Source organism: Passer domesticus, chromosome 2, assembly GCF_036417665.1.
Source record: "Passer domesticus isolate bPasDom1 chromosome 2, bPasDom1.hap1, whole genome shotgun sequence".
Taxonomy (NCBI): domain Eukaryota; kingdom Metazoa; phylum Chordata; class Aves; order Passeriformes; family Passeridae; genus Passer; species Passer domesticus.
The window spans coordinates 9,228,188-9,252,292 of record NC_087475.1 but is presented as its reverse complement, the minus strand read 5'-3'; the positions used below and the strand labels follow the sequence as shown (position 1 = coordinate 9,252,292).

Here is a 24,105-nt window from a genome sequence, read left to right as displayed (position 1 = left end):
ATTTATTTATTTATTTATTTTTATTTATATGGGAATAATATCTGTAAAGACAAATCAGGAAGACCAGTATGTCTAAAACTGAAGTTAGAGAGAAAAAGCTGCTGTTCATGCACTGCCAAACAAAGCAGTCCCTCTTCCTGCATTCTCAGCTGGAGGAGATTACAATTTCTTTATTTTTAATGCCTAATGGATTAAAGTTCCCATTTCATTTCAGTGGGCTTTGATCAGGCTATAAGTTGGAGCTAGGTCTTGAAATCCTTCCACATTTTAATATAATAATCCCTTCCTGCTCTTGCCACTGTTATTTTAATGAGATGGCTTACATTATTATGAGCTGCAGATAAGGATTTCTGTTACTCTGTCTTGCACTGTGCAGCTCTAATTAATTACTTAATCATAGAAATAACCATATTTCACTGGTGAATAAAGCAATGCAGTTCTGTATCAGTTTGTCAAGAACTTAGATATCTTTCAGCGAATGGAAATGTTAAATCTCAATATACATTTGTTATGTGTTTATTAAAACACATAAGTTAAAAGGCTATATGGTCTTTTAAGAAAGCCACTAATGTCACTTGGTTACTCTAAACAGTGAGATGTGTGCACACAGAGGGGTGAATTCCATAGGGAGGGTGTACACATGAGGCTGAATCAAAAAGTCAGTGGATATGTGAGTGTGCTCTGCCCAGCGCTGTGGAAGTGCTCCTGTTGGATCGGAGCAGAGCCAGCTGTCAGTAGTGAAGATCCCCAGTCCATTAGGATTTTTTATCTAGTTGGTTCCTGTAACACATTTGGAAGGTAAAACTTGGCCTATCCACTTCTTCTAAATGTGATCCTTCACAAATGCCAGGGAATAAACATTGAGCTCAGTGTCTTTTCTAGTGCTTTCTCCTATGTGTCTCTCTTTGTAGAATTTCTTCCAATTCACATTCAGAGAAGACTCTGATCTCCTCTGTGTTGTGATCAACAGCACACTCAACACAGATCTCCTATCCCCACAACCGTTCTCTGTATATGAAGCCACATTTTGGAGAGACAAAACAGTTATTTGAGTAAGAGTCAGTCCATTCAACAAGGAGAAAACTCATGGAACCACCCAGTTTTTGAAATCTAGGTCCCAGACATATCTGCAGGTTATGTGAGTTCAGCACTGACTCCAGCAAGGGCAGCACATGAACATCCAGTCTCATGGGATATATCTGGTAAAAATCTTGGAACGTATTTGTTCATCTCTTTCATCAGACATGGCAGTTTGAGCTCACTCTCAGAGATTTGTGGCTTTTCTTACCTGACCTGGCTGGGTTAAGGTGGCTTCTAGATGTGCTATAGTCACAGCTTCTGAACACAGTGCAAATACACCCCAGGGCTCTTTGGAAAATGCGATTCATTTAATGAACAGGGATTTTTCATCTTTCCCCTCTTTATTGTCTCATCTGATTTTTTCTCTGTACTAGATATGCTGTTACAAATGTGCCATTGCAGTCTTTATTTGCTGCTTTTAAGACATTGACAGAACAGCAACCTGAGTAGAGCTGTCAGCACTTTCCAGTGTAACAAAAAGTAAGGTCTTCTGTGTACCCTTCTTCCTGCTTTGAGAAATCAACCTTGCAACCTTTGCTAGACATTCTCCATGGAATGCTGTCTCCTCCTGCTCCCAAACTGGGCCCTTAGGAACTGGAAAATGTATTCCTGAACAGATTCTGCCCTGGTGCTGTGACAAAAGACTGTGTTGTGGGAAATTGAGAAGCCTCTTTCAGGATGTAAAACACAGTAACTACGTCATGTTTGCACATTAGTTTCTTGGTTGTGTTTAGTTTCTAAAGTGTAGGCAATATGAATTTAAGTGATATAATAGTATTTCTGATTATGCTGTTAAAGCAAAGAGGATGCATTATGTGGGTATTGGTGCTTATTTGTGATGTACCTGTGTTTGTGTGGTGCTGTTTGTGAGTAAAGCTGTAGATTACACATCAGTTTAAGGAGCTATATACTGTTCATGACTTTTAGCCTGCCATCCATAGATTACTGTCAGGGAATAATTTCAAGGGAAGCTTTATCTGTAGTGTCCAGATTTATTGATTTCAGGATTCATAGAACCAGATGCTGTAAGTTTTATCAGCAGTACAGTTCTAACAAATATATATTTATTTTTAATTGCTACTCACAACTTCTCATCATAATCAGATGTTTATTTTGTGCCACTGCTTTCAATATCTACTTTGTTTGCATCATTGTTGCCTTCAATTTCCCTGCCTTTGTTTCCCAACCTTTGAATAACTTGAGGAGGCTGAAGAAGCAACCCAGGTCTTCTGTTCCTGAAAATAAGATTGATTGATTTTGCTTAAGCAGGGTGTTCTACTAACTTGCATTACATTATTTTATGCTCCCAGATGGTCTCTTCTCTCTGGCTGTGCCATTTTCCACCTGCTAAGGAAAAATCATTATCCTTTATAACAACTGTCACTGGTGTTTTACTTCATTAAATAAAAGAGACTTTCTAGGGGGCATGGCAACATCTCCATGCTTCAGTGTTTCAGTTCTGTTAGGACAATCGAAACCAAGTGAAATGGCTAAACATTCCAAAATTCACTTTTAAATAGTTCTGGGAAACATACATAAGGGAATACAAGTAAAGGGATCACATTTATTGCTACTCTGTCAAATTAAGTAATGCCACTTTGATGTTCTAATACTGATTATATATGGACATGGAAAGAATATGACAAGAATACTGATTGGTTTTTTAATACTGTGGAAAAAAATGAACCCTAGGTATCTGCTCTATTCAGAAACGTGGAGGGGCAATATGTGCAAATGGAAACTTTGATAAGCAATCAAGTTTTTGTATTCATAGTTTTCTGCATATACAGTTACAGCATCTGCCAACATATTGCATGTTTTATGCCAACAGTGACCTATTTTAGTGTATGCATGCATTTTGAGACTGTATCCTTGTTCTTTGGATCTCTGAGGTCTGCCAAGTAAATCTCAGGTGCAGTAATCTTCTACAAACCTTGAATATTCACTGACATAAGTGCATATTCTAATCTGTAGAAAGATTAGCATATCAGGACTAAAATTGCCCGATTGATTTTCAAAGAGCAATCTTGCTCTGAAGAGCTAACACTTGCTGACTGGCAGCACAGCCTGGACTGCTCTGAGAAGACATTTCAGTTTATATAAGACTAAGTAGTAACGGCTGAAAGCTAAATTGAAAAGAAATAAGAAAATGACCAAAAATCCCACTTTGAGGGAACAACATACTTCAAAGCCATAAGCCAAAAATGCTCAGGGCCCACAAAACAATACAGCAATTTAGAGATGTGAATAGGCATTTTCCAGAGGAATAGCACAGTGTCTCATGGCACAGGTAGTGGTACAGTAAGCACTGTGCATGTTTCAGCTGCCTGGAACAGCACTCCATTGCCATTATAGCAAAGTCATCAAATGTTAAAAAACATTTGCCTGTGAAGGAGTTGCCTGTAGCTGAACCTACTGCCTACTCCTGTCTTTTAACAGAAGTGATGTGCGCTATCCATGATGAGGCAGTTTAAAAAAATACAATCTGCCTTTGAATTACTAAACTTGACTAATTTGTACTGTCACCATTGGTCTTACACCCCATATATTGGAAATTCTACATCATGCTCTCAAAAAACATATTTATAAATAGGAATCTGCTTGAAAATGCATAAGGCCATATTTATTTTTAATGCTTAGAAGGGAGTCCCTTGACTTTGTTCATGGCATGACTCAAAGAGAAGATGGAAGCATTTAGGTCAAGTACAACAATACCAGCTAGAATGGCAGAAAATTAATTAAAAACTTATTTTGTCCAGTGGTGTAATGATATTTGAATACAAGAGAATTTATAGTGTACTGACATTCAGCAACAGCATTGTATCACTATGTAAAAGTTCTTAAGTCAATTATATCCTGTAGGGAATAGAAAACACAATCTAGTCCAACATACATTTTTACATCATATAGAAGAGGAAGGCTGTCTGACCACAAATTCAACTCTGCTTCTGTCTTCATTACCATGACCACACAAGAGAGAAGGATTTCTTTTAACAATGGTCTGGTTTTGCCACTGAATTGGCCTCCTGCACTCATTTTAACAGCCTGATAGGCCACCTGCTGATGTCTGTGGTGAACCTCTGCTTGATTCCAGGCATGCAAAGTAGCTCCTTCCACATGTGTGAAACAGGGGTAAACTATGTCATTCCAGACCCCAGGCCTACAAACTTTCCTTTACACATGAGTCCCATGGAATTAGTAAGGCTTGTTTGCATAGTATGAGGAAAGCACAGGTGTTTGCATATGCAGGGCCCTGTTTGATAGCAATTTATACACATTTTATCTCAATATCTCTGCAATATATGTGAATACCAATACAAATAAAAACTACAGGGAACTTAAATGGCATTATTTAATGTCTAGTTTGTGTTGGTGACACTTGATTATTCAGTATATGCCAGTGTGTGATGTTCATTCCTTGAGTACGTGCCACACCCTAGATTGGTTTCTCAGTGTTACAGCCATTCACAGCCATGATGTGGTACAGGCCTGTAGAATCAAGGCTGATTTGATTCTTTAGAGATGCACCTTATTGTTTGAAAGCAGGACCCCTGCTTTTCTAATATTTTAAACACTGTGATCTTTCAGAATGTGTTTATTGTATTAGTTTTGTATTGTAGATTATGATAGAAACTAGATTTTATAGCTTTTTAAAAGCAGTGATAATACTGAGCTTCATAGTGGCAGAACAAACTGTGTATATCCATATTATGAATATTAAAGCTGTGATTATATTTTGCCTTAAATAAAAGTCCAACCTTGAACAGTATGATTTTGTATTGGCTTATTTTATTTCTATGACTTACCTTTCATAGTGCTGGCTACACTTTCTTCCACAGTAGTCATGACTCAGTGTTCCAAAAGCTTTTCAATGGTTATCAAAAGTAAAATAAATCATTTTAGAATGAGATAAATCATTCAGACCAAGTGTTTATTGGCACTTTTTGTGTAAATCTGGTGACACCCTAACTTGCATTAAAGAACAGTAGCAGGTAAGCAGAAGTAGCCAGTAGTGTTATCCCATTAATAATATCGCAGACTTCATATCTGGTGCTCCTGTAGGTCCCAGGTCTGTACTAACCCCCACAGGGTGATCAGCAGTTACCTGGGAGCAGGCAGGAAGAAACAACATCTATCACCAGAGCCAGCTGAGCATGAACCAAGTACCTGCACCAAGAGGAGGAGAGAAGCCATGACTGGAGACTCCTGGGCAGGACAGAGGCACCATCTGCCAACGTGGCTTGGTACCTCAGTTTTGTTTGTGCTCAGGTTCAGGATTTCATGGAGGGGTTGCAAAGGCTTGTCTTCTCAGCCTGTCACCTTGTGCTGCTCATCCATGCAGGCACTGGCGATACTGCTGGGGTGACAATTCGTGTCTCCAGAAGGACTCCAGACTTTTGGTGGCGAGGCAGAAAGGATCCTGCTGGTGAGGGGAAAAGGCCCAGGGACAGCAGGCAAATGCTGCAGGCCAACAGCTGGTGTCACAGCAGGGCTTAGGGTTCTGTGGCCCAAGGAACCTTTGAAGGAAAGGGTCTGGCAAACAAGAGGAGAGCCACCTAGCAGAGAGCAAAAAGGGCACCTCTGACACTGCCACACTGCCCTGATCACTGAGCTGGAGTGCATGAGGGGAGCCTCTCCTGCACTCACAACTCCTTTTCTGCCTTTGGTTGGTTGGTTTTGTTGTGGAGTTTGTTTGTTTGTTTATTAATTAAATCATCTCTCTGCCTTTATTATTGCACAGGGTTATTTTCTTCCTGGTACAGACTTTGCCCTTGCCTCTGTCTTTGAGATCTCTATTTTGTCACGATCTACAAGTCCCTGACAGGAGGGTGTAGCCAGGTGGGGGTCGGTCTCTTCTCACAGGCAAACAGTGATAGGACTAGGGGACATGATCTTAAGCTTCACCAGGGGAGGTTTAGGTTGGACATTAGGAGGAATTTCTTCACAGAAAGGATAATTAGACATTGGAACAGGCTGCCCAGGGAAGTGGGCATTAGACATCGGGCTGCCCAGGCAAGTGGTGGAATCACTGTTCCTGGAGGTGTGCTTCAGGAAAGCCTGGACGTGGCACTCAGTGCCATGGTGTGGTTCTTCTGCAGCCTGGGCGATGCCGTGGCTGTGCGATCTCCCCAGCCTGCGAAGGCCTGAGGGGCCCCGCTGGCCCCTTCCCACCAGCCCCCAGTTCAGCTCTGTGTCTGACGGCTGAAGGAGACACGATGACGGGCAGCTCCCCGCGCACCGCCGGGGAACCTTCCCCCGCTTCCAGCCCATCCAGGGTCCAGCCTCGGCCAGGATCCAGAGCCAGGCAGGATCCAAGCGCGGTCAGGATCGAGCCCCGGCCCGGATCCAGCCCCAGGCTGCAGAGGCCGCGGGCCGGCGGCGAGCGCGCTCCCTCTGCCGGGGACTGGGCCCCAGTGCGCGGCGGCGGCGGCGGCTGGGCGGGCCGGGCTGGGGCGGCCGCTGCGATGAAATTCCCGGGCTCCGTCCTCGTCTCCCTCGTCCTCTTCATGTCCGAGACGGCGGCCGCGCTGTGCCTGAGCGCGGGCTACCGCGACACGGGGGACCGCATGTGGCAGACGCTGACGCTGTTCTTCGCCCTCCTTCCCTGCGCGCTGGTGCAGCTCAGCCTGGTCTTCATCCACCGCGACGTGAGCCGCGACCGCCCGCTGGTGCTGCTGCTGCACCTGCTGCAGCTCGGGCCGCTCGTCAGGTCGGTGAGTCCGAGCCGCCTCCAGCGGGCCGGGGCCGGGGGCGCCCGGAGCCCCCCGGCCTTTGCGCGGGGCGGGCGGGGCCGCTCCCGCCCGGCAGCGCCGGGAGCCGCCGCCGCGTCCTGCCGCAGCTGCGGGGAGCGGTCCTTTGGGAATGCCTCGGGCACGAACCTGCGGGTGACCCCTCAGCACTGCCGGGCAGCGGGGAGCCGCGAGCTCAGCCCCTCCGCGTCCCGCTCTGCGCTGGGTTCCATCCCTGGGGCTTCTTGCAGATGGATGTGTCTGTTCGCTGCTGCCTCATCCACAGCGCTTTGCTCTCAGATCACTCCCAAGAGAGAACGGGAGATTCCTCACTCGGTTGCGAGTTAACAACGATAGTACCCATCCCATCCGTGCGTCTTGGAGCATCAGTGATGCTCTAGTCTGTCTTTCCTTCCAAACCTGAGCTTCCCGCCCCAATTTGCTTTGGAGATTTTTTTCTATTCCAGTTCAATGTCTCACTGAAAATACCCGTAGGAAAAAAAAAAAAAGATTAAAAGTTACAGCAATGTGCATTTCCAAGACAATATGTTTCTGGGGGGCATTAATTTTAAATTTATACTCAAATCTTTTATTTAAAAAGAAAGGCAATTAAATGCAGTGTGTATGTAGTAGAGGCTAGGAGAAGTATCACCAACTTTTTGAACAGTGTGTAAAAGAAAGATTTGTTCACGCTAAGGAAAGGCAAACAGTTTGGATGTTACAAAATATCTAACACTTCAAAAACATTGACTTCTTCTATAACTATGCATGGATTTTTTTTTGCTTGCTTCGTTAATATTTCAAAGATGTGTAAGTTGTGGCATAACAGTTCTGAAAGAGCTCTGATTTTCTAAAAGCTAAGAACAAAATGTTTTTACATTTTTGGAATATAAGAGAGGAACCAAAGAGAAAGAAACTGTCAAAAATTAAGTACATGACTTTTGTTATTCTAAATCAATTTATTGAGGAAAGACGAGGAAAGAATCTAATGTCAAGCCAGAATGGGTGAGGAAGCAGACAAAGGATTTGAGCAACAAGAAGAAATTGAAGGATTTTCTTTTTAATTATATGAAAGAAACCTAGATTTATATTTTTACCTCAACCACCAAGCATTACTTGACTTTCTGTTTCCTTCTCAACATCAAGTTTTCAGTTTACAACACAAATGTTATCTTGTGCAGAACGCAGTTCCTGCTTTCTGGTGAACTCCCAGCTGCAGCCACTGCTGTAAAACTAGTGAGCATATGGAAGCCCTCTCCTCTCCTCTCGTGTGTTGCCAACTCTGCACTTTTTCCTCTGTCAAAGATTTACAAACTTAGCATTTCCTGGCGGTTTGAGATGCTCTGGATGTGCTGCAGCATATTTGTGCTGTGCCAACAGCACAAGTGACTATGGTGCCATAGTCCCCATGGCATCATTTAGGCATGACAAAGTGATGTATGTTGACCTCTCTCTAAAGCCAGGATAACTGGAATTATAATTACTAATTAAATAGATGAGTACGTTCATGCTACCTGAAAAACTTATTGGCTGCTAAAGGCTGGAAGGTCTCTGCAAATTAAAAGTTTAATACAAACCAAGATCTCTTTACTTTTAAGGAAATGTGTCAGTTTGTAGGATACAGCACAAATGTCTGGGAAGACAAAATGATCTGACACAGACAGTAAAGGGTTTTGGGGTTTGGGTTTTTTTTTCCTTCCTTGCCTTCTGCAACTAAAGATTGCTTTATCTGTCAGAAGAGGAAACTGATTGCTTCCTGTTAGATACAGCTCTGCACTGTAAATGCTGTTGTGTTTTCAGCACACAAAATACCTTCCCTTTCCCTGCTTTGTACAGGAGGCTTTCTACCCTGGGTGGACTGGCATACACACAAAGTATGGATGATAGCTGGAAGGCAAAGTATATTTTGGTTGTATCATCACTGCACTGGGACTTTTTACTTTTTGTAAGCTGAAAAAGACCATTGTCCTTGGAGGCATTTTACTCCATCCTTTCAGGCAAACCTCTGCTCCTTTGCTCCAGAGAATCCTGCTGCTCTGTCATCTGCTTCCCCCGTGTGAAGTCTGGCTCCATCCTCCCTGCTGGGGCTCTTGTGCCTCCCTGGCACAGCCCAGGGCTGCTTAGGGAGGGCTGGGTCAAATTAGGTCAAATAGGACAGACAGTGGAGCCTCTCCAGGCTCTGTCTGCTTGTGGCAGGGCAATGAAAGGTTTAAGAACCTTGAGGCTGTGTGTGATGATATGCTGCAACAGAGAGCTGGCACCTTTGGCAGGCTTTAAAAGAAACTTAACAACAACTTTTTGACTATCTCTGTTTCATTTGGTTTGATACAGAATAATCAGGATTTCTCTGTTCAGACTTAAATACTCAGATATCAGTGCACTGCTTTACCACCAGCCCATATGTGTCATGTGAGTTTTCTTCATCATCTTAAAATCTAGATTTTTTCCCCCCTTCCTTTTTTCCTTAAAAAAACTCCTTTAGATTTGGGGAATGGTTTTGGAATATCTTGGCAGGGAAGGAGGGTTTTTAGCCTTGCAAGCCAAATGATTCAGCCTATTTTGAATCATCCAGTGATGGAAAAAAAGTACTTTCCCTTATAGAACCTTCTTGCATGCCACCACCTTCCCCAAACACCCACACTCCACCTGTTCAGGAGGCACTCACTGTCCTGCTGCTGCCACTGGGAGGACTAAAATTAGGTAGCATCCCTCTTCCCAGAGAGGACTTTTGGTGTACTGTTCATGTACCCTTTTTTAATTTCTTCTCCCACTCCCTAGGAGTTTCTCTATAAATTCACAGCAATTTGTAGAGCAAAATTCCTATTCCCCTTAGTGGCCTGGCTGTGATCCTTAGGATGCAGGCGTGCCAGAGGCTCTGCAGAGACTTGGCTGGAACCAAGTGACTGCAGGTTTCTGGGCATCATGGGGATTCCTGCAGCATTTCAGGTCAATGCCACTCCTTATGAATGCACTTGTCTGGATGCTTAAAAGATGTATTTGGGTAGGTTTAGTTTGGGTTTGGGTTTTTTTTGTTTTTGGTTTTTTTTTTTGCAAAAGGAGATTCTTTTACCACACTATAAATTATAACAGAAGAAATTACTTAAAACAGTAGCCAGTGTCAATGAGAGACTTATTACTTTTTTCTCCAGGGAAGATCATGATGAGCTTTTTGGCTCAGGCTGCTCCTGTGCTAGGGTCTGTCTCTTTCTTCCCTTCATTTGGGTGGCACTTGTAGCACCATGGTCACCTTGAGATTTTAAGCACTGCTACAATTATAATAGATAATTACTGGATGTAGTTTTGCTCTACACTTCAGGATTTCTTCTAAGTGCAAATAACTCCTCAGAGAATCAGGGAATTGTTTAGTTTGGAAAAGACCTCTAAGATCACTGAGTTCAACTGATAACCCAGCACCATGATGTTCACCACTCAACCATGTCCATGATCACCACATCCACATGCCTTTTGAACATTCCTAGGCATGGTGATTACACCACTTCCCTGGGCAGCTTATTCCAATGCCTGACTGCCCTTTCAGTGAAAGAATCTTTACTAATATCCACCTAAAACTCCCCTGGACCAACTTTACATTATTTCTTCTTGTCATGTCTCTCGTTATCTTGGGAGAAGAGACCAATCCCCACCTCACTACAGCCTCTTGAGGAGTTGTAGAGAGCAATAATGTTCCCCCTGGGCCTCCTTTTGTACTTACCCTTCATGATAGGCACCAGAGAACCCCCTGTTAACTTGCTTGCCCTTTTAAATTCTTCAAGTAATAAAAAGGTCAAGAGCTGAAGTGCAGATACCCAACAAACTGACTTGGCCAGTCAGGGCTTAACACACTGGGGATGTTGGGACTGAGTCTGCTGGATGCAGGGACTCCTCCCACCTGATTTACTGAAGACTGTACTGAAAAACCAACTGGTGTGAGCCTGGCAGTGCTTCTTTCTGGTACCAACTTCATGGAGAGGGAAGTTTGAGTGACTTTGGAACTGCAGGTGTCTTTGGAACTCTGTTCCTTGGTGCTCTGTTAGTGCAGTGTGAGCCCAACCTGTTCTGTGTGAGGAGATGCAGTCAGGGCAGGGCTGGGTCAGCAGAAGCATGAACTCTTGCAAAACAAATCTCAAGTAAATATAACAGGCCCCTTTATAGAACACTAATGACTGTTTTCCTCAGGTTATAATAGGACAAGGATATAAACAATAGACTTTTTTTTATGGGATGAGGCTTTGTTTCTCAGGGCATAAGGAGAAACAATTACATGTCTCTGTGTACCATGTAGACAGCAGCACAGCAGATGCAGGAGGAAGCTTGCATCTGACTGCCAGAGGAACTACTGTTACGGACAAAGTTTGATTCTGTGAGCTGCAGGAAGTAAAAATAAAAAGAAAAAACAAAACCCCCATTTTTTTACAGTCATTCATGTTTTGGGCATCTAATTCTGCAGTTTGAAATCTAATAAGCTCTAATGGCGCCAATACTGTTTCAATGACATTGTGCAGAAACCTTGTCCTTTATGAGTAGTTTCTCTTTGCTGGTGACCTGATTAAAAGTTCAAAATAGAACAGATCTAAAAACTTCCCTTCCTTGTAGGACTTCATCGGCAGACCTCACTGTAGGAGATCCTCCTAGCTTTAAAATTAACAACTCTTGATGTGCCTCCCTCTTTTCCAGATGGAAGAATATGTTTAGACTCTCTTCAGGCTATTTTCTTTCCTTTATTCTTGAGCAGATGTGTTGGGTGTCCATGGTGAGGTGAACAGGAAATTAGTGCGGGTAAAAGGTAGAACAATGAGTGAGGAGCAATCTTTGCCTGATGAAGGTAAGTAAATCTGCAGGACTGATGTCTTTTGCATACGTCTCTGAAGAGAAGGAATTAGTGAAAATTACATATCAGAGAAATCTGCTTGTACATTTACAGAGGGTGTGTGTGGATAGGTCTCAAATATTTGTTCTTGGAGGGCTGGTTGAGTGTGGAAAGTTCCCTGTTTTCATTACCTTCTCCCTCTTCACACCACCATTATTTTGCCTGTGTTCCAATCCCACGCATCCATGATTAAAAGAGGGAATGAGGTGCTCACTCTCAGCAAGTATATAAGGGTAGGATTATTCCTCCTACTTACTGTGTAGAAGACAAATGTGTTGGGGCTGAATCACTCTTTGTGGGCACCGTAAGGATCTCTGGAAAAGTATGGCTCTTCTTTCTGCCAGGATATGGCACCAGGGGAGAAAGCACCATCCTTTTCTTACCTCTTAACTTTCACTGTAGAAAGCAGATCTGGCTTTCCTCAGAGCAATTTTAATTCCTTCAGAGCCTGTGCTGTGGTTGTCAGTGCTTACATGCAGAGGACACAGCCAGCTGCTTGCCTTCTGCTCTTGACATCATATGAAGAGCTCTTGAAGTGGCCCTAAACATCATTGCAGGAGATGGATTGTGCAGAAGTTGGGATCTCTCACTCCTGTCCCTCTGGAGCAGAGCAGCAATGATGGCTTCTGTGGAATTCACCATGCTGCAGGAGCTTGTAACTGTGGGGGAAAGCTGCCATGAAGCAATCGCCTCCTTCTGCATTGTCTCTTAGTTGTGTTTCATGCTAAAAAAGAGCAAGCCAGGTAGTTCATTTAAAGACAAGATGCCCAACCCCCTCAGCATGTACTTCATAGGCGAAGTCACAGTCTGACACAGCAACATGATCTGCATTGATTCTTCATCACAGTTCTGGACCCTTCTCACCTGCACGGTCATTCAAGTGCCTGTGCCCCTCCCACACTCTATTCCTTAACTTTTAGATTGATGCTTGTTCTCTCTGTCAGCTGCCAGTCTGCTCCTGCTGGAAGCAGTTGCTTGGGCAGTGGCACCAGCTGGATCCTGAGTGCATTTGTTATTTGTCCCAGATGGCTTGACTTCCAGAAACACTCTTGCATGGGCCTGGCAGGGCCTGGGAGAAAATGGACATCATTATCAATGTAATCTGAAAGCTTTCATATAACATTTTTTATTACTCTGTTGTAGTGGTAAAAGGCCCATTTAGCTCTAAGGTTTGCTCATCAGACCATTTATGTTTGCTTTTCTGTATGGACAAAAAAATCCCCATCACAAACAATATACTGCTACTTAATACCCAGGTAATAAATAAAAATCAAATGCTTGCTCCAAAACTCAGGGTTTGGTTGGTTATAATGCTTGCTATTGTCAGTAGTCTTATAAATCTGATCTCTTTAATGGGATCACTGCATATTTTTTAGATGGGTCCCTAGACTGTATCTTCTTCTAATCACACATGGCAAGAGTTCAGAGCCTGATGGTGAGATCCAGTTTTCCATAATATACTCAGACTTGCCCTCAGCTCAGGGTGAATGCCTGGCTGTGAATACTAAATGAGACAAAAATGGTCTGGGATCTTTCTTTTTGGAATAAATTGATTTGTTGGTTTCAGAATCTGTGCTGGCTTCATAAAGCGACAGTGCTTTATTAATTTTTCACACTGTATTTCTGCCTGTATGGGTTCTTTCATGTGGAACAAGATTGACAGGGAGTGAAAAGATTAATGAGGGGAAGACAGAAAGTCACCTCTGTGAATGGAGCATCCAGAGCGGCAGGAATGTTGAATAGCTTTAGTCATAATGAGAGCTGAAGCCTAGTGAATTAGGAATAGTACTACACAATCCGAAAACTGCTCTTCATCTAGAGTGGTTGAAACTTCCTAGTGGTCCAGTTAGAGGAAAAAATGAAGTAAAGTTTATTAAAATAAACAGAAGTAAACTTGTTTTTTCTTCTTCCTTCCCCTTCATCTTGTGATTTCACCTGTTCCTTGCTTGTTGTTACTTCCTAGACAAGGGTGAATATTTCCCGGTGTGTTTTGGGTCCTGTGTGATGCCCAAGCCTGCCCTTCACACCTTCATACCCAAGCAGTTCTCTTAGAAGACAACTACTCTTCATGAGTAAACTTCATGAAAACTCTGAACTAGTTTTCATAAATTTTTAGCCAGTTAAAAAACAACCATTGGAAGGAAGTTGCGGAAGATGCTGCTCTTTCCTTGCAGATATCTCTCTGGGGCTGTTATCTTCTTATACACTCCAGGAGCCAGATTGTTGTTGTTGCTGCAGCATTTTCTGGAGACAACCTTTTCTGTTCTCTCCCAAATGTATGGATTTGTCTCTGTGTGTGGGTGAATGCAGCAAATAGTGTAACAATATGTAATTTATGAGTAGAAGCGTATGTGCTGGTACCAGATTGTTCCTTGGGAGTTAGTTGGCAGTAAGTTAGACCTTGATAAACAAGAGGGTTTGGCTCCCACTGTGTTTAAAGTATGAAGAGCTGCAGCAACTGGAAAGACTGCATCTTCTTTGTTAGAATCTTTTTTGCCAGATTATATTTAATATTTCTTTAACAGTACAGTAAACATAAACCCTCTTAAGAACTAAAGCTCCTATTCTTGTGCGTTTTTAGAAAAATTATGTTGACTTCAAGGGTTGTGAGGCTCAAAGCTTCTTCTTTTCACTGGTCTGGCATTTTACTGGTGTTTTGAACCATTGCTTGGTTAAGTTTGGAGGTGTGTGCACCTGCTTGTACCCCGAGCTTCTCCCTTCAGATGTTTTAAGGCAAAGGTGTGAAAAGTGGGTTCATTGCCACGTCCCATTAGCATGTCACAGATGTATCAGTATAAAGAAAAAAACATGGGTATCTGAAGAAACACACTTCCAATTTGGGTCCTGGGTTTGACATCCTTGTAGTGGATGAGCAGTTTAAGGACTTTAATGGGACAGCAGAGAGCAAGAGCAGCTCATAGAAAATAATTAAACCTCCTCCCAAGTCTAAGTACCACAAGCAGCCCAAAGGGCACTGCCAGGTTCCTGCCCTCTAATAACATGTAATTCCTATTTTAAAGAATGAAATCTGTCATATTCCAAGTTTACCAGGAGGAAAAAACCTACAGGCTTTGCTCTATGAAAAAATAGCTTAGGACTTAGTATGTGATTGCTTAGAATACCAGGAACTGGGGAGACCTTTCCTTCTTTCATTTTTCCCTGTTACTCTATCCACTTGTTTGCTTGTAGGTGTGTGGAAGCCCTTTATATTTACTTCCGTGCTGGCAGAGTTGAAGATCCCTATGTCAGCATCACAAAGAAGAGGCAGATGCCCAAGGATGGGTACTCAGAAGAAATAGAGAAGGAAGTGGGACAGGCTGAAGGCAAGCTGTGCACACACAGGTCTGCGTTCAGCAGGGCCTCGGTGATCCAGGCGTTCCTCGGCTCAGCGCCCCAGCTCACGCTCCAGCTCTACATCTGTGTCCTGCAGCAGGAGATCACGGTTGCCAGAAGTAGGTGGAGCTGTTGCTTTTTGGTCTTTGGGTGGGAGGGAAGTCAGTTGTAGCTGCCCTGCGCAAGAACCAAGCATTCTGCAATGGGTTTTGATGGGTTTCGTCTCCCTGATAGCTTTTGATGGTGATGTTGCTTTTGAGTTTATATCGTCATGTTTTGGACTATGACACCTTCTGTAGCACACTTGGGTTGCTGTAAAAACACTCATTTGATAAAGTCACCATTATGGTATGAGAGGGAGGCAGCTGGAGGGACCAAGCTGTCTTGAAGAAGAATTTTTTTAATTACCTCTGTTCCATTTTGGTTTTTGAGCAAAACTTTCTGGAAAATTCTTTGGGGTACACTGCAGAGCATGTTTTGTCATGCTGCCTCAGGGAAGACATACTTTCAGGAATGCAGTTTTAAATATGAGCTGAGAACATGAACTGTCTTGTGCCGCACTCCGATTCTGGAATCGAAAGGCAGGACTCAGTAAGCTGCTGTGCAACTGTGGTCATCTCATCTCTGGACCCAAGCTGTTAAGCCTTCACCAACATGGGCTTACCAGGACACATCTGCCTTGCTGTGGAACTCTGCATCTTACTTCCATGATATTCCTTTGGTTTTCTGGCTCACTGTTGAATGGAGAACCATCTCCAGCTGGTCACGGGACAAAGAGCTTTTCAGTGTGAGAAAGGACTTTGGCACCTGTGTGAACTTGAAGGAAGTGGAAGGTGCCTTTCTACTGAAACACTAAATAGCTCTTGTATCTCTAAATCCCTGAGAGGATCTTTACCAGCTTCACAGCTAGGGAGGCTGAGGCTGAGGTGACAAGTTAATAATGGAAATAAAGTAATATAATAATATTAATCATAATAATAGCAGTAGTAATGAAGGGGAGAGAGAGGGGTGAGAGGGGTGGAGAGAGAGAGAGGGAAAAGAATAAAGCCCAAGAAAGACAAGTGATGCACAAACCACCCCGCAGCATCGATTGGCTCCTCCCAGACAACTCTCCCCAGTTCATACACTGAGCATGATACCAATGGTATGCAATATCCCTCTGGATAGTTTGGGTCATCTGTTCTGGCTGTGCTTCTTCACAGCTTCTTGTGTACTTCTTCACTGGCAGAGCATGGGGAACTGAAGAGTCCTTGACTTAAAGCACTGCTGAGCTAAAACAGTGTGTTATCAACATTATTCTCATACTGAATCCAAACTCAGTGCTGTATCAGCTACTAAAAAAAAACAATTAACTCTACCCCAGCCAAAACCAGAACATCGTAGCTGTAGTTTCTTGGAACACATTACTCCTTCCAGTTCCTGAGTTAGACATTACTCCTTCAAGTCCCTGAGTTCTTCATAACTAAGGTAGGTCTTTCAAATAACCATGGCATTTGTGATGTGGGTTGGGGACAGCGTGGTTGAATCCTTCGCTGAAAGGTGCAATTAGCAAAATCTTCAGTCACTTTGCTGTAGATGGCATTTACTTAAGAAAGGTCACCTTTTTATTGTCTTTCTTTTATTACTGATTTTGACCTTACTGGTCATGATTTCCAAAGAAAAGTTCTGTGTTCTAGACGATCAGATAATTGCGTATTTAATAATAATTTGTAAGGCTCTATTGCTTATAGATTTTTCAGTCTCTGCTGAGATAAGTTGTAATCACAAACTTATAAGTGACACTCCCTGAGTGAAATGACCAAAGATAAGCTGGCTCATTGGAGAGTTTGGTGAACCCACTTTCAAATGCAGCAGTTATTTCATGCTTTCCAGGAGCATCTCCATACAGATGTAATTCTAAAATACAGAAATGCAAAGAAAAAAAAAAGGTGTTAGGAATGGTGTCAATGTCTGCTAGAGCTCATTCATCAGAAAAATAAGAGTCCTAGCCATATTCTTGTTGTGCGTATCCTAGCTGCTGATACACTGAAACTTTCTGCAATCTCTTCATCCAGCCAGCCCAGTTCTTATTCCACACTTCCGATGCCTTCAGCTTCCCTGTTCTTTGACACTGGTCCTTCAAATTTCAGGCTCTCTTCCATTTGCATCTGCTATAATTATTAGTGTCTTGTATTTTGATTTCCACATGTTTTGTCTTGTCTTCTCATCAGTCTGTTATTTTTCTGGATTCTACATACCCTGTCATTCTGTGTAAATTCTGCTTGTTCAGGGTAATGAGGTCAGTATGACCTGAGAACCTGAAGCTGTTTACCATCATTCTGGGGGCATGGCATGTCCCTTTCAAATCTGTTTGAAACTCCTTATTGCTTCCAGTGTTGGCTTGAGCACTTCTGAAAAGAGCATTCATCCTTTGTCAGCCAGAGCCATGCTTCAAATTTCTTGTGTATTTCATGGTGTTCATTAATTTCTCTGAATGTTTTATTCTGGATTATTGGGGTCTTGCCAGTGTCTGGCATTCTTCAAAAGTGTCATTTCATAGTCTGCCAAGAATGTAAGATCAAGACAACCAGAGAGCTGCAAAAGCAGGACCAACTCTTGAGGTTAGTGATGAGCAACATAAACTTTGGTGACTGCTTATCATGAAAAGTGTAAAAGTTTTGGATGTAATATAACATTGGAAACCCACATGTATTAGCCTAATCTGGGTCCTAGTTCTATTTTGTACACATGTAACTATATTATCGAGAATAGATTTCATTGGTACTTGTGAGGTAGCTCATCTAGAGCATCATTTGCCGTCTTAGCAGCTTCTGAAGTGGGAAGGACCAGGTCTTGAAAGGACTTCAGATAAAATAACAAAACACAACAAAGCAAATCAGTGTCTCCCTGGATGATTCTGTGAGTGTCCCCCTCTGATTTGTAAGAAAAAGCCTTTTGGGAAGAGGAAGAAGAGAAATGCCACCTTTATAAGGACTGTTGGAGGACTTGGAAATGTTCCAGGGGAAAATACTTTGCCTTTTAAATTTACGTTTCTTTGCCTGCTCAGGATGAGTAAAAGCAACAGTGTCACCCTCTGGTATTTCTCTTTGTGATTGTTTCAAACCATCTTTCTTACAGAGTTAAAAATTATGTTTGAACTGAAGGTTTGGTGACAATGAGCTTTTAGGAAAGGAGTAGGACTGGACTAGTGTATTAAATCAGAGTCAGCATGACTTGTGTTCTATCAATGGAAAAATGCCTCTTTTGAAGGCTTGAATTTGTAAGATAGGTTTGAGATTAATATAGATTCCCTAAAGTGAAAATGGGGAATAAGATCAATATTTCAGCTTGTCAAAGCAGAAAGCAAGCAGAGTTCCAGCACAGCAGCACTTAGTCCCCAGTGGGTACATCTTTATGTTCCTTTAACTCTGAGAACATTCTTTTGCTTCATTAGCTGCTGGAATTTATGTTCTTGCACAGCTCAAAACTACAGGAAAGACTTTGTAAAAAGCCATAGGACATCAAGCAACATTCTTGACTGAACTCATCTGCTCTTCTGCTTTCAGCTGATGTTTTTCCAAGACATAACAATTAAAAATGCCCAGCTCTTTTGCACATAGGTTTATTGTCACATGCTTATTTTACGTCATTTTCGGAGACATTATTCAGTGCTTAAGAAAGATGTAAAAGCTACTGACTACCTACTAACAATTTCAACATAAACATTTTCAGAGAATATATGCACCACCAAACTGGCAGGTACAAAATTTCCATATAAAATGATAAATTCTTTCCATCTTCCTGAATGCCTTGGAAAATTAGATATAAAGAATTAATTCTTTTCCAAAGTAATTCAGAGGTGTTTTTGGGTCATAATGGAAAAGAGATTAGCTGAAATGATAGAGAAAATTCTCTTAGAAAGTTGTTAGAGGTCTTAAAATATACTTGTTTCTTCCAAAGGATTGCTTAGAAATTAGTGACTTATAATTAGAAAAAAGCTGAAACCCTGATAATTTTGGCCATATAGCTATAGCAAAGCAGAGAATCCAGTTTATTTGTAGGATACAAATGTTTATTTGTAGAATATTGGCACGCAAACTAATTGAAGGCTGCAGAAAACACTGGTTGCTAAGCATTGCAAGTGTAATTGACATAATTAAGAATTCCGAACTCTAATTATTTTATCTGAGGCAATATCAGCTATTCAGCAGGTTAGTAAAAACTGTGAATAAATATTTATATAATTGTGTATGCAAATACAAAAAAAACCTGTGGGCAGTTGGCACTTTGTTTGTTCTCTGTGTCCAGTATTCATGTACATTTGTACCTACTTAATACGGCAAGACAGGACACCCTCCTGCAGTGCCAGGTAACATCTGGTCTCTGCCTTCACTTTCTGCAGAATTTACATGTGAAACCTTCCTTTCAGGGATTCTGGGTAGATAGGAGGTACTGAAAATTGACCTGAATTTAAAGACATTTTTAATAGGAATGTTTTTTTAAATGCATGATACAGATGGGTGTATAAAGAAAATTGATGTATAGGAAAACACAGTACAGGCAGGTGAGTAAATATCTCTCTACACAGTTAGAGATATGTGGACAGTGCTGGGTTTAAATTCCTTCAGCTTTCAATTTTGAGCTGCATCACATACCTTTTTTGTGATTTGCTTTGACACAGAACTTCATAAGCACCAAGTTATCTGCATGTCCAAGTTACTCCAAAGTTTCAGCTTCTATTTTGCAGTTTTTCATCTGTATGGAAAGAGAGTAGCACCCTGTGCCTTATGGAGTACTGTAGGAGTTTGGGAGCAAGTTGGATACTGTAATGTCTGAGCTGTGAAATTACCAAGGCCTGCCTGTGTATGAACAGCCCTGGGCACGGGGAGGAGGGAGAGACACTTATAACTGCTAAGTGCCTTCTTTTTCTTACCCGCTTCCTGAATAAATATCCAACAGGGACCAAAAGAGGAGGTAGGATTAGGGTAATGTGCTGGGTTTGACTGGGGTAGAGTTCATTTCCTTCACACAGATATGGGCTGGGAATGGCTCCTGTGGAATTGCATCCTGCTGGGAATCCCCAGGAGCGCAGTGACAATGACTGCACCTGCACTCCCCTGATGCAATGTCTGCTACTAAGCTGAAGGTCCTGCTTTGTCTTTTCTCTTTGTAGGTATTTTTATGGTGCTTTCTCTCTTGTCGATCGTTTACGGCGCCTTACGCTGCAACATCCTGGCCATTAAGATAAAGTATGATGATTACAATGTCCGTGTGAAACCTGCTGCCTACCTCTGCATATTCCTGTGGAGGAGCTTTGAGATCGCCACACGGGTCACGGTGCTGGTGCTTTTTGGTTCAGTCCTTCAAATCTGGGTTTTCGTCGTCGTGCTACTGAACTTCTTAGGTTTCTTCTTCTACCCCTGGATTCTCTTCTGGCTTAGCAAGTCACCATTTCCTGAGAACATAGAGAAGGAATTGAGCAGGGTGGGCACAACCATCGTCCTGTGCCTGCTCACGTTCCTGTATGCTGGCATTAACATGTTCTGCTGGTCGGCAGCGCAGGTGGAGCTCAGTGACCCTGACTTGATTAGCAAATCCCAGAACTGGTACCGCATGACCGTGTACTACATCGTGCGGCTGACAGAGAACGCCTTCCTCCTGCTGATGTGGTACATTTACAGAACAGACTTCTACCTCTATGTCTGTGCCCCAATGTTGTTCCTGCAGCTCCTGATAGGTTACTGCATGGGCATCTTCTTCATGTTGGTGTTCTACCAGTTCTGTCACCCCTGCAAAAAACTCTTCTCCTCCAGCATTACCGAAGCTTTGCTGTCCTGTTTCCAGATCCTCCACTTTATTTGTCAGCATCACAAATCCACTCTACTGACAGGCAAGGTGGCGATGAAATCTCCTGAAAATACTGATGAAGCACGGGGCAGTAGTAAGACAATAGATTCTCAAAACAGGAGTATTCATCAAAGTGTTTCTTCCAATGCCTAGTACAACTGGAAGCAAGTAGGTGCCTTTGGAAGGTGGCAGATCACCTGCTGGGAGCAACGTGTATCTTAGACATTGTGTCTTGTGGGTAGGATTTCTTTCTTGCACATGTAGCACTGCATGATGGCTGACATGCCTGTTTTTGTGGACAGCAGTGTATGAGTATTCGTGTTTGTGTAAGGAGAGCAATCGTTGTTTGTAGATTTCTATTTCAGAGCATTTTTGCACATAGGTTTATTGTCACATACTTATTTTAAGTCATTATTGGAGACATCATTCAGAAACTGTCCTGATGCTCACCTTACTCAGGAAGTCTGAGGATGGAAGGCAGTGACTTTTATTTCAGATAGGAAGTCCCACGGCATGTCACCCTAGCATGGAAACAGAGCTTAGACCTGGACTATGTATGGATTGTAGCTGTGGTCTGCTTTGATCAAATTGCAGACTATTTTACACTCTAATCAGTGTAATAAGATAATACTTCTCTCAGTGGTAGAAGAATTGGACTTGCACAACGCACTGTAGTCTGGGTTGCCATGAAACAGCCAATTAGCCAGCACTGAAACAGAAATGGGACTGTTACTGAGGATGGACAGAGGGGTTATTGGCTTTGCACTGTTTCACCCTTCATGTTTACTGCTTGTTAGTAAGGGAATTAAATTGAACACATTAATTGTGATGTTCTGGAATAGCTTATTTTTCTTTCATTATTATTTCTTTAATACTTTGTGATGTTTTGTTGTCAGGGTCGTGATCACTTTATATAAATATCTAGAGGCTGGGCAGACAGTGTGTACCAGCCACATAGGTGCTCTCCAGTGCACATCTGCAGGGAGTGACTCACCCCATCTCAAAATGTAGATGAAAAGAATCACTCTCTGGTGACCTGTTACCCAGTGTTAACCAGATGCCTTCACAATTAGTTCTGACTATCTGATTTTAGATGGCTGAAGTTCTCTAACTTGATGAGCACTACCCTGATTGTCAGGGGCTTGGTAGTGCACGATGTAGGCAGCTCATTGACCTTTTGGACTGGATAAAAGACACTGATTCCTTATTTTTGAGCTGTGATTTGTTATGATTAGTTTAATATCATTAATTCAAAACCCTCTGACTTTACCTCAGAAGTATCACAACCTTGGTAATGAAGTCTGAAAGAGAAATGGAAGACATTGACTTTTTGTTCTCAGCAGTACATCACTGCAAATAAAAGTGTTTCTGTATTTTCCAAATTTCTGAGAAAGCTTCAGCAGATGAACACACAAGAATTTAGTGAAAATACACAGACCCATATGTATTTTCACAAATTAAGTGAAAGCATTTTGCACTTTGTTTGCTTAGCACCTTCCTAACATTTCTTTTGAGTGTTTCACATTATGGCTGCTCGTGGAAACAAATAACTGATGACCAAAGCGTCTCCCAGTGCTTGAAGCTTAGCCTCCATTCTGTCCTCATGCAGGATGTGAAGCTCCTAGTAGGGATGACATCAGCATAATTGCTTTAGAAGTGTCTCAAACTCAGGTCTGGGGTCATTTTTAATGAAATGTCACCTGCAGTGCTGCAAAGACATAACCTGTTTCTATTTTTTTCTTTACTACAGTGTAAATGAATGTCTTCATATTTCAGTTTTATTATGGTATTATGTTTTCATTTTGATTAATGTGTGTCTATGTATGGTATGTGTATGTAGATGTCATTAAATTATTGGTGGGTGGTAATGGGATTTTTGGCGTGATTTTGCCATGGGAATGTGCCTCATATCTGGGAAAGACACCAAACACCTCTATTCTAATTTCTCTGAGGAGAATAGAATAGTGAAGTGACTCCTTGAAGACACGACTGTGTTTCTCTGTACCTTTGTATGTAAAACTACAGTATAGAATTTCTCTGTGCTTTTCTAGTTGTAAAAGACTATTGCTTCTTGGTTTTCAGTAGTGAGTTAAAGGAGCAAGGGAGAGTGTAACCTTTTCTTCCAACCTTGTGGAGTTCAGCCCACAGGCTCAAATTTTCTGGTGTTCTTAGCCAAAACTGAGTATCTGTCTTTATAGCTGGACACTCATCAATATCAATAATCAGGGAATTACAGCGGCTGCCTATCTACAGATGTACCCAGGTCAGAAACATTAGTCTTTGGGAGAAAATTTAAAAAGTAACTTCTTATGTAGTAGTACTTCATATCTAAGGAGAGAGCCTAAAGCAGAGTTTGGAGACTGTAAGTGGTGGCGCAGTTGTGATTGTGCCATTTGGAAACAGTGAAAGCTTCACAAACCTCAGCCAGGTACGTGCTGCAGTGAAGGCAAATGTAGGAGAGTTACAGAGCCAGGAGCCCAGGATGAATACACAGTGAGTGCCATTAAACCTCACAGAAGACTGTATATGCATATTTAGAGTGTGTGTCATATTACTTCTTATTTTTATACCAGTTTCCTGAAGTGCATGCATAGGGAGCTGAATGTTTAAATCACTGTTATGAGAGGAAAAAAATAGTTTATATGTATTCTATTACTGTCCTATGGTTTTGCCTTAGTTGTGCAGAATAACCAAATACAGTTCAAGCACTCCACCAGCACGAGGGGCTGTTGCCTGTGCAGTGCCTGCTGTCACCATGGCGTGGGGTGGTTTATCCAGCTGTGCTGCCACTGCTGGTGGAAAGGTGCAGGAGGGAGTCGGAGACACGATGCTATCTTAGACCAGGGTTTGAAGGGAGCAGCTGGTTTTTCTGAAGTGTGCTGTAAAGCTGGGAGAGGCAGTTTTTCTCCAGAGAATGACAGTCTGGAGGGTGTTGTTATCAGTGCACCCAGTGGCTGCATGGAGAGGACAGTGAGTACAGAGTCTGTCTGTGTATGAATGAGTGATCTCTTGCTGCAAGTTCACTGTGCTTTTGTTCTCCTCTATGAATGTTAGAGGGGCCTGCGTGTTCCATGGAAGGGGTTAGGGCTACTGCTGAAAACTCTACTCTTTTGAGTAATCCTGAGTCACACAAAGCAAGGGTTAGTTGTGTGTATAAGAGTATACAAGATCTGACACATGGGTTTTCTTTTATACTTGTAAACAGCACTAATTAAAATGTTGAAACTATCCCTCAAGTTGTGTTGGTGTCACTTCTTCATGTGCTGCTTT

General features: G+C 42.3%; 1 protein-coding gene and 1 long non-coding RNA gene across 2 annotated transcripts; one reads left to right on the top strand and one right to left on the bottom strand.

The window, feature by feature from the left end:
* On the bottom strand, positions 1–5,965 carry LOC135293338 (uncharacterized). The gene is made up of 2 exons (XR_010355418.1): positions 5,401–5,965; positions 1–5,247 (listed from the first exon to the last, which is right to left on the bottom strand). It is a non-coding gene; the product is annotated as an uncharacterized LOC135293338 (long non-coding RNA).
* A 205-nt stretch (positions 5,966–6,170) lies between these two features.
* XK (X-linked Kx blood group antigen, Kell and VPS13A binding protein) lies at positions 6,171–24,071 on the top strand. The gene is made up of 3 exons (XM_064407361.1): positions 6,171–6,790; positions 14,866–15,128; positions 20,162–24,071. The coding sequence occupies exons 1-3, from the start codon at positions 6,297–6,299 to the stop codon at positions 20,986–20,988; spliced, it is 1,584 nt and encodes a 527-aa protein (XP_064263431.1). The 5' UTR covers positions 6,171–6,296; the 3' UTR covers positions 20,989–24,071.
* Positions 24,072–24,105: the final 34 nt, after the last annotated feature.

What these genes read in the sequence shown, in the direction of transcription:
- XK (XM_064407361.1), top strand. Translation starts at nt 6,297, where the DNA reads ATGACGGGCAGCTCCCCGCGCACCGCCGGGGAACCTTCCCCCGCTTCC. An exon ending in CAGCTCGGGCCGCTCGTCAG is followed by an intron (nt 6,791 to 14,865) that starts GTCGGTGAGTCC and finishes GTTTGCTTGTAG; the next exon opens with GTGTGTGGAAGCCCTTTATA. An exon ending in GGAGATCACGGTTGCCAGAA is followed by an intron (nt 15,129 to 20,161) that starts GTAGGTGGAGCT and finishes TTCTCTTTGTAG; the next exon opens with GTATTTTTATGGTGCTTTCT.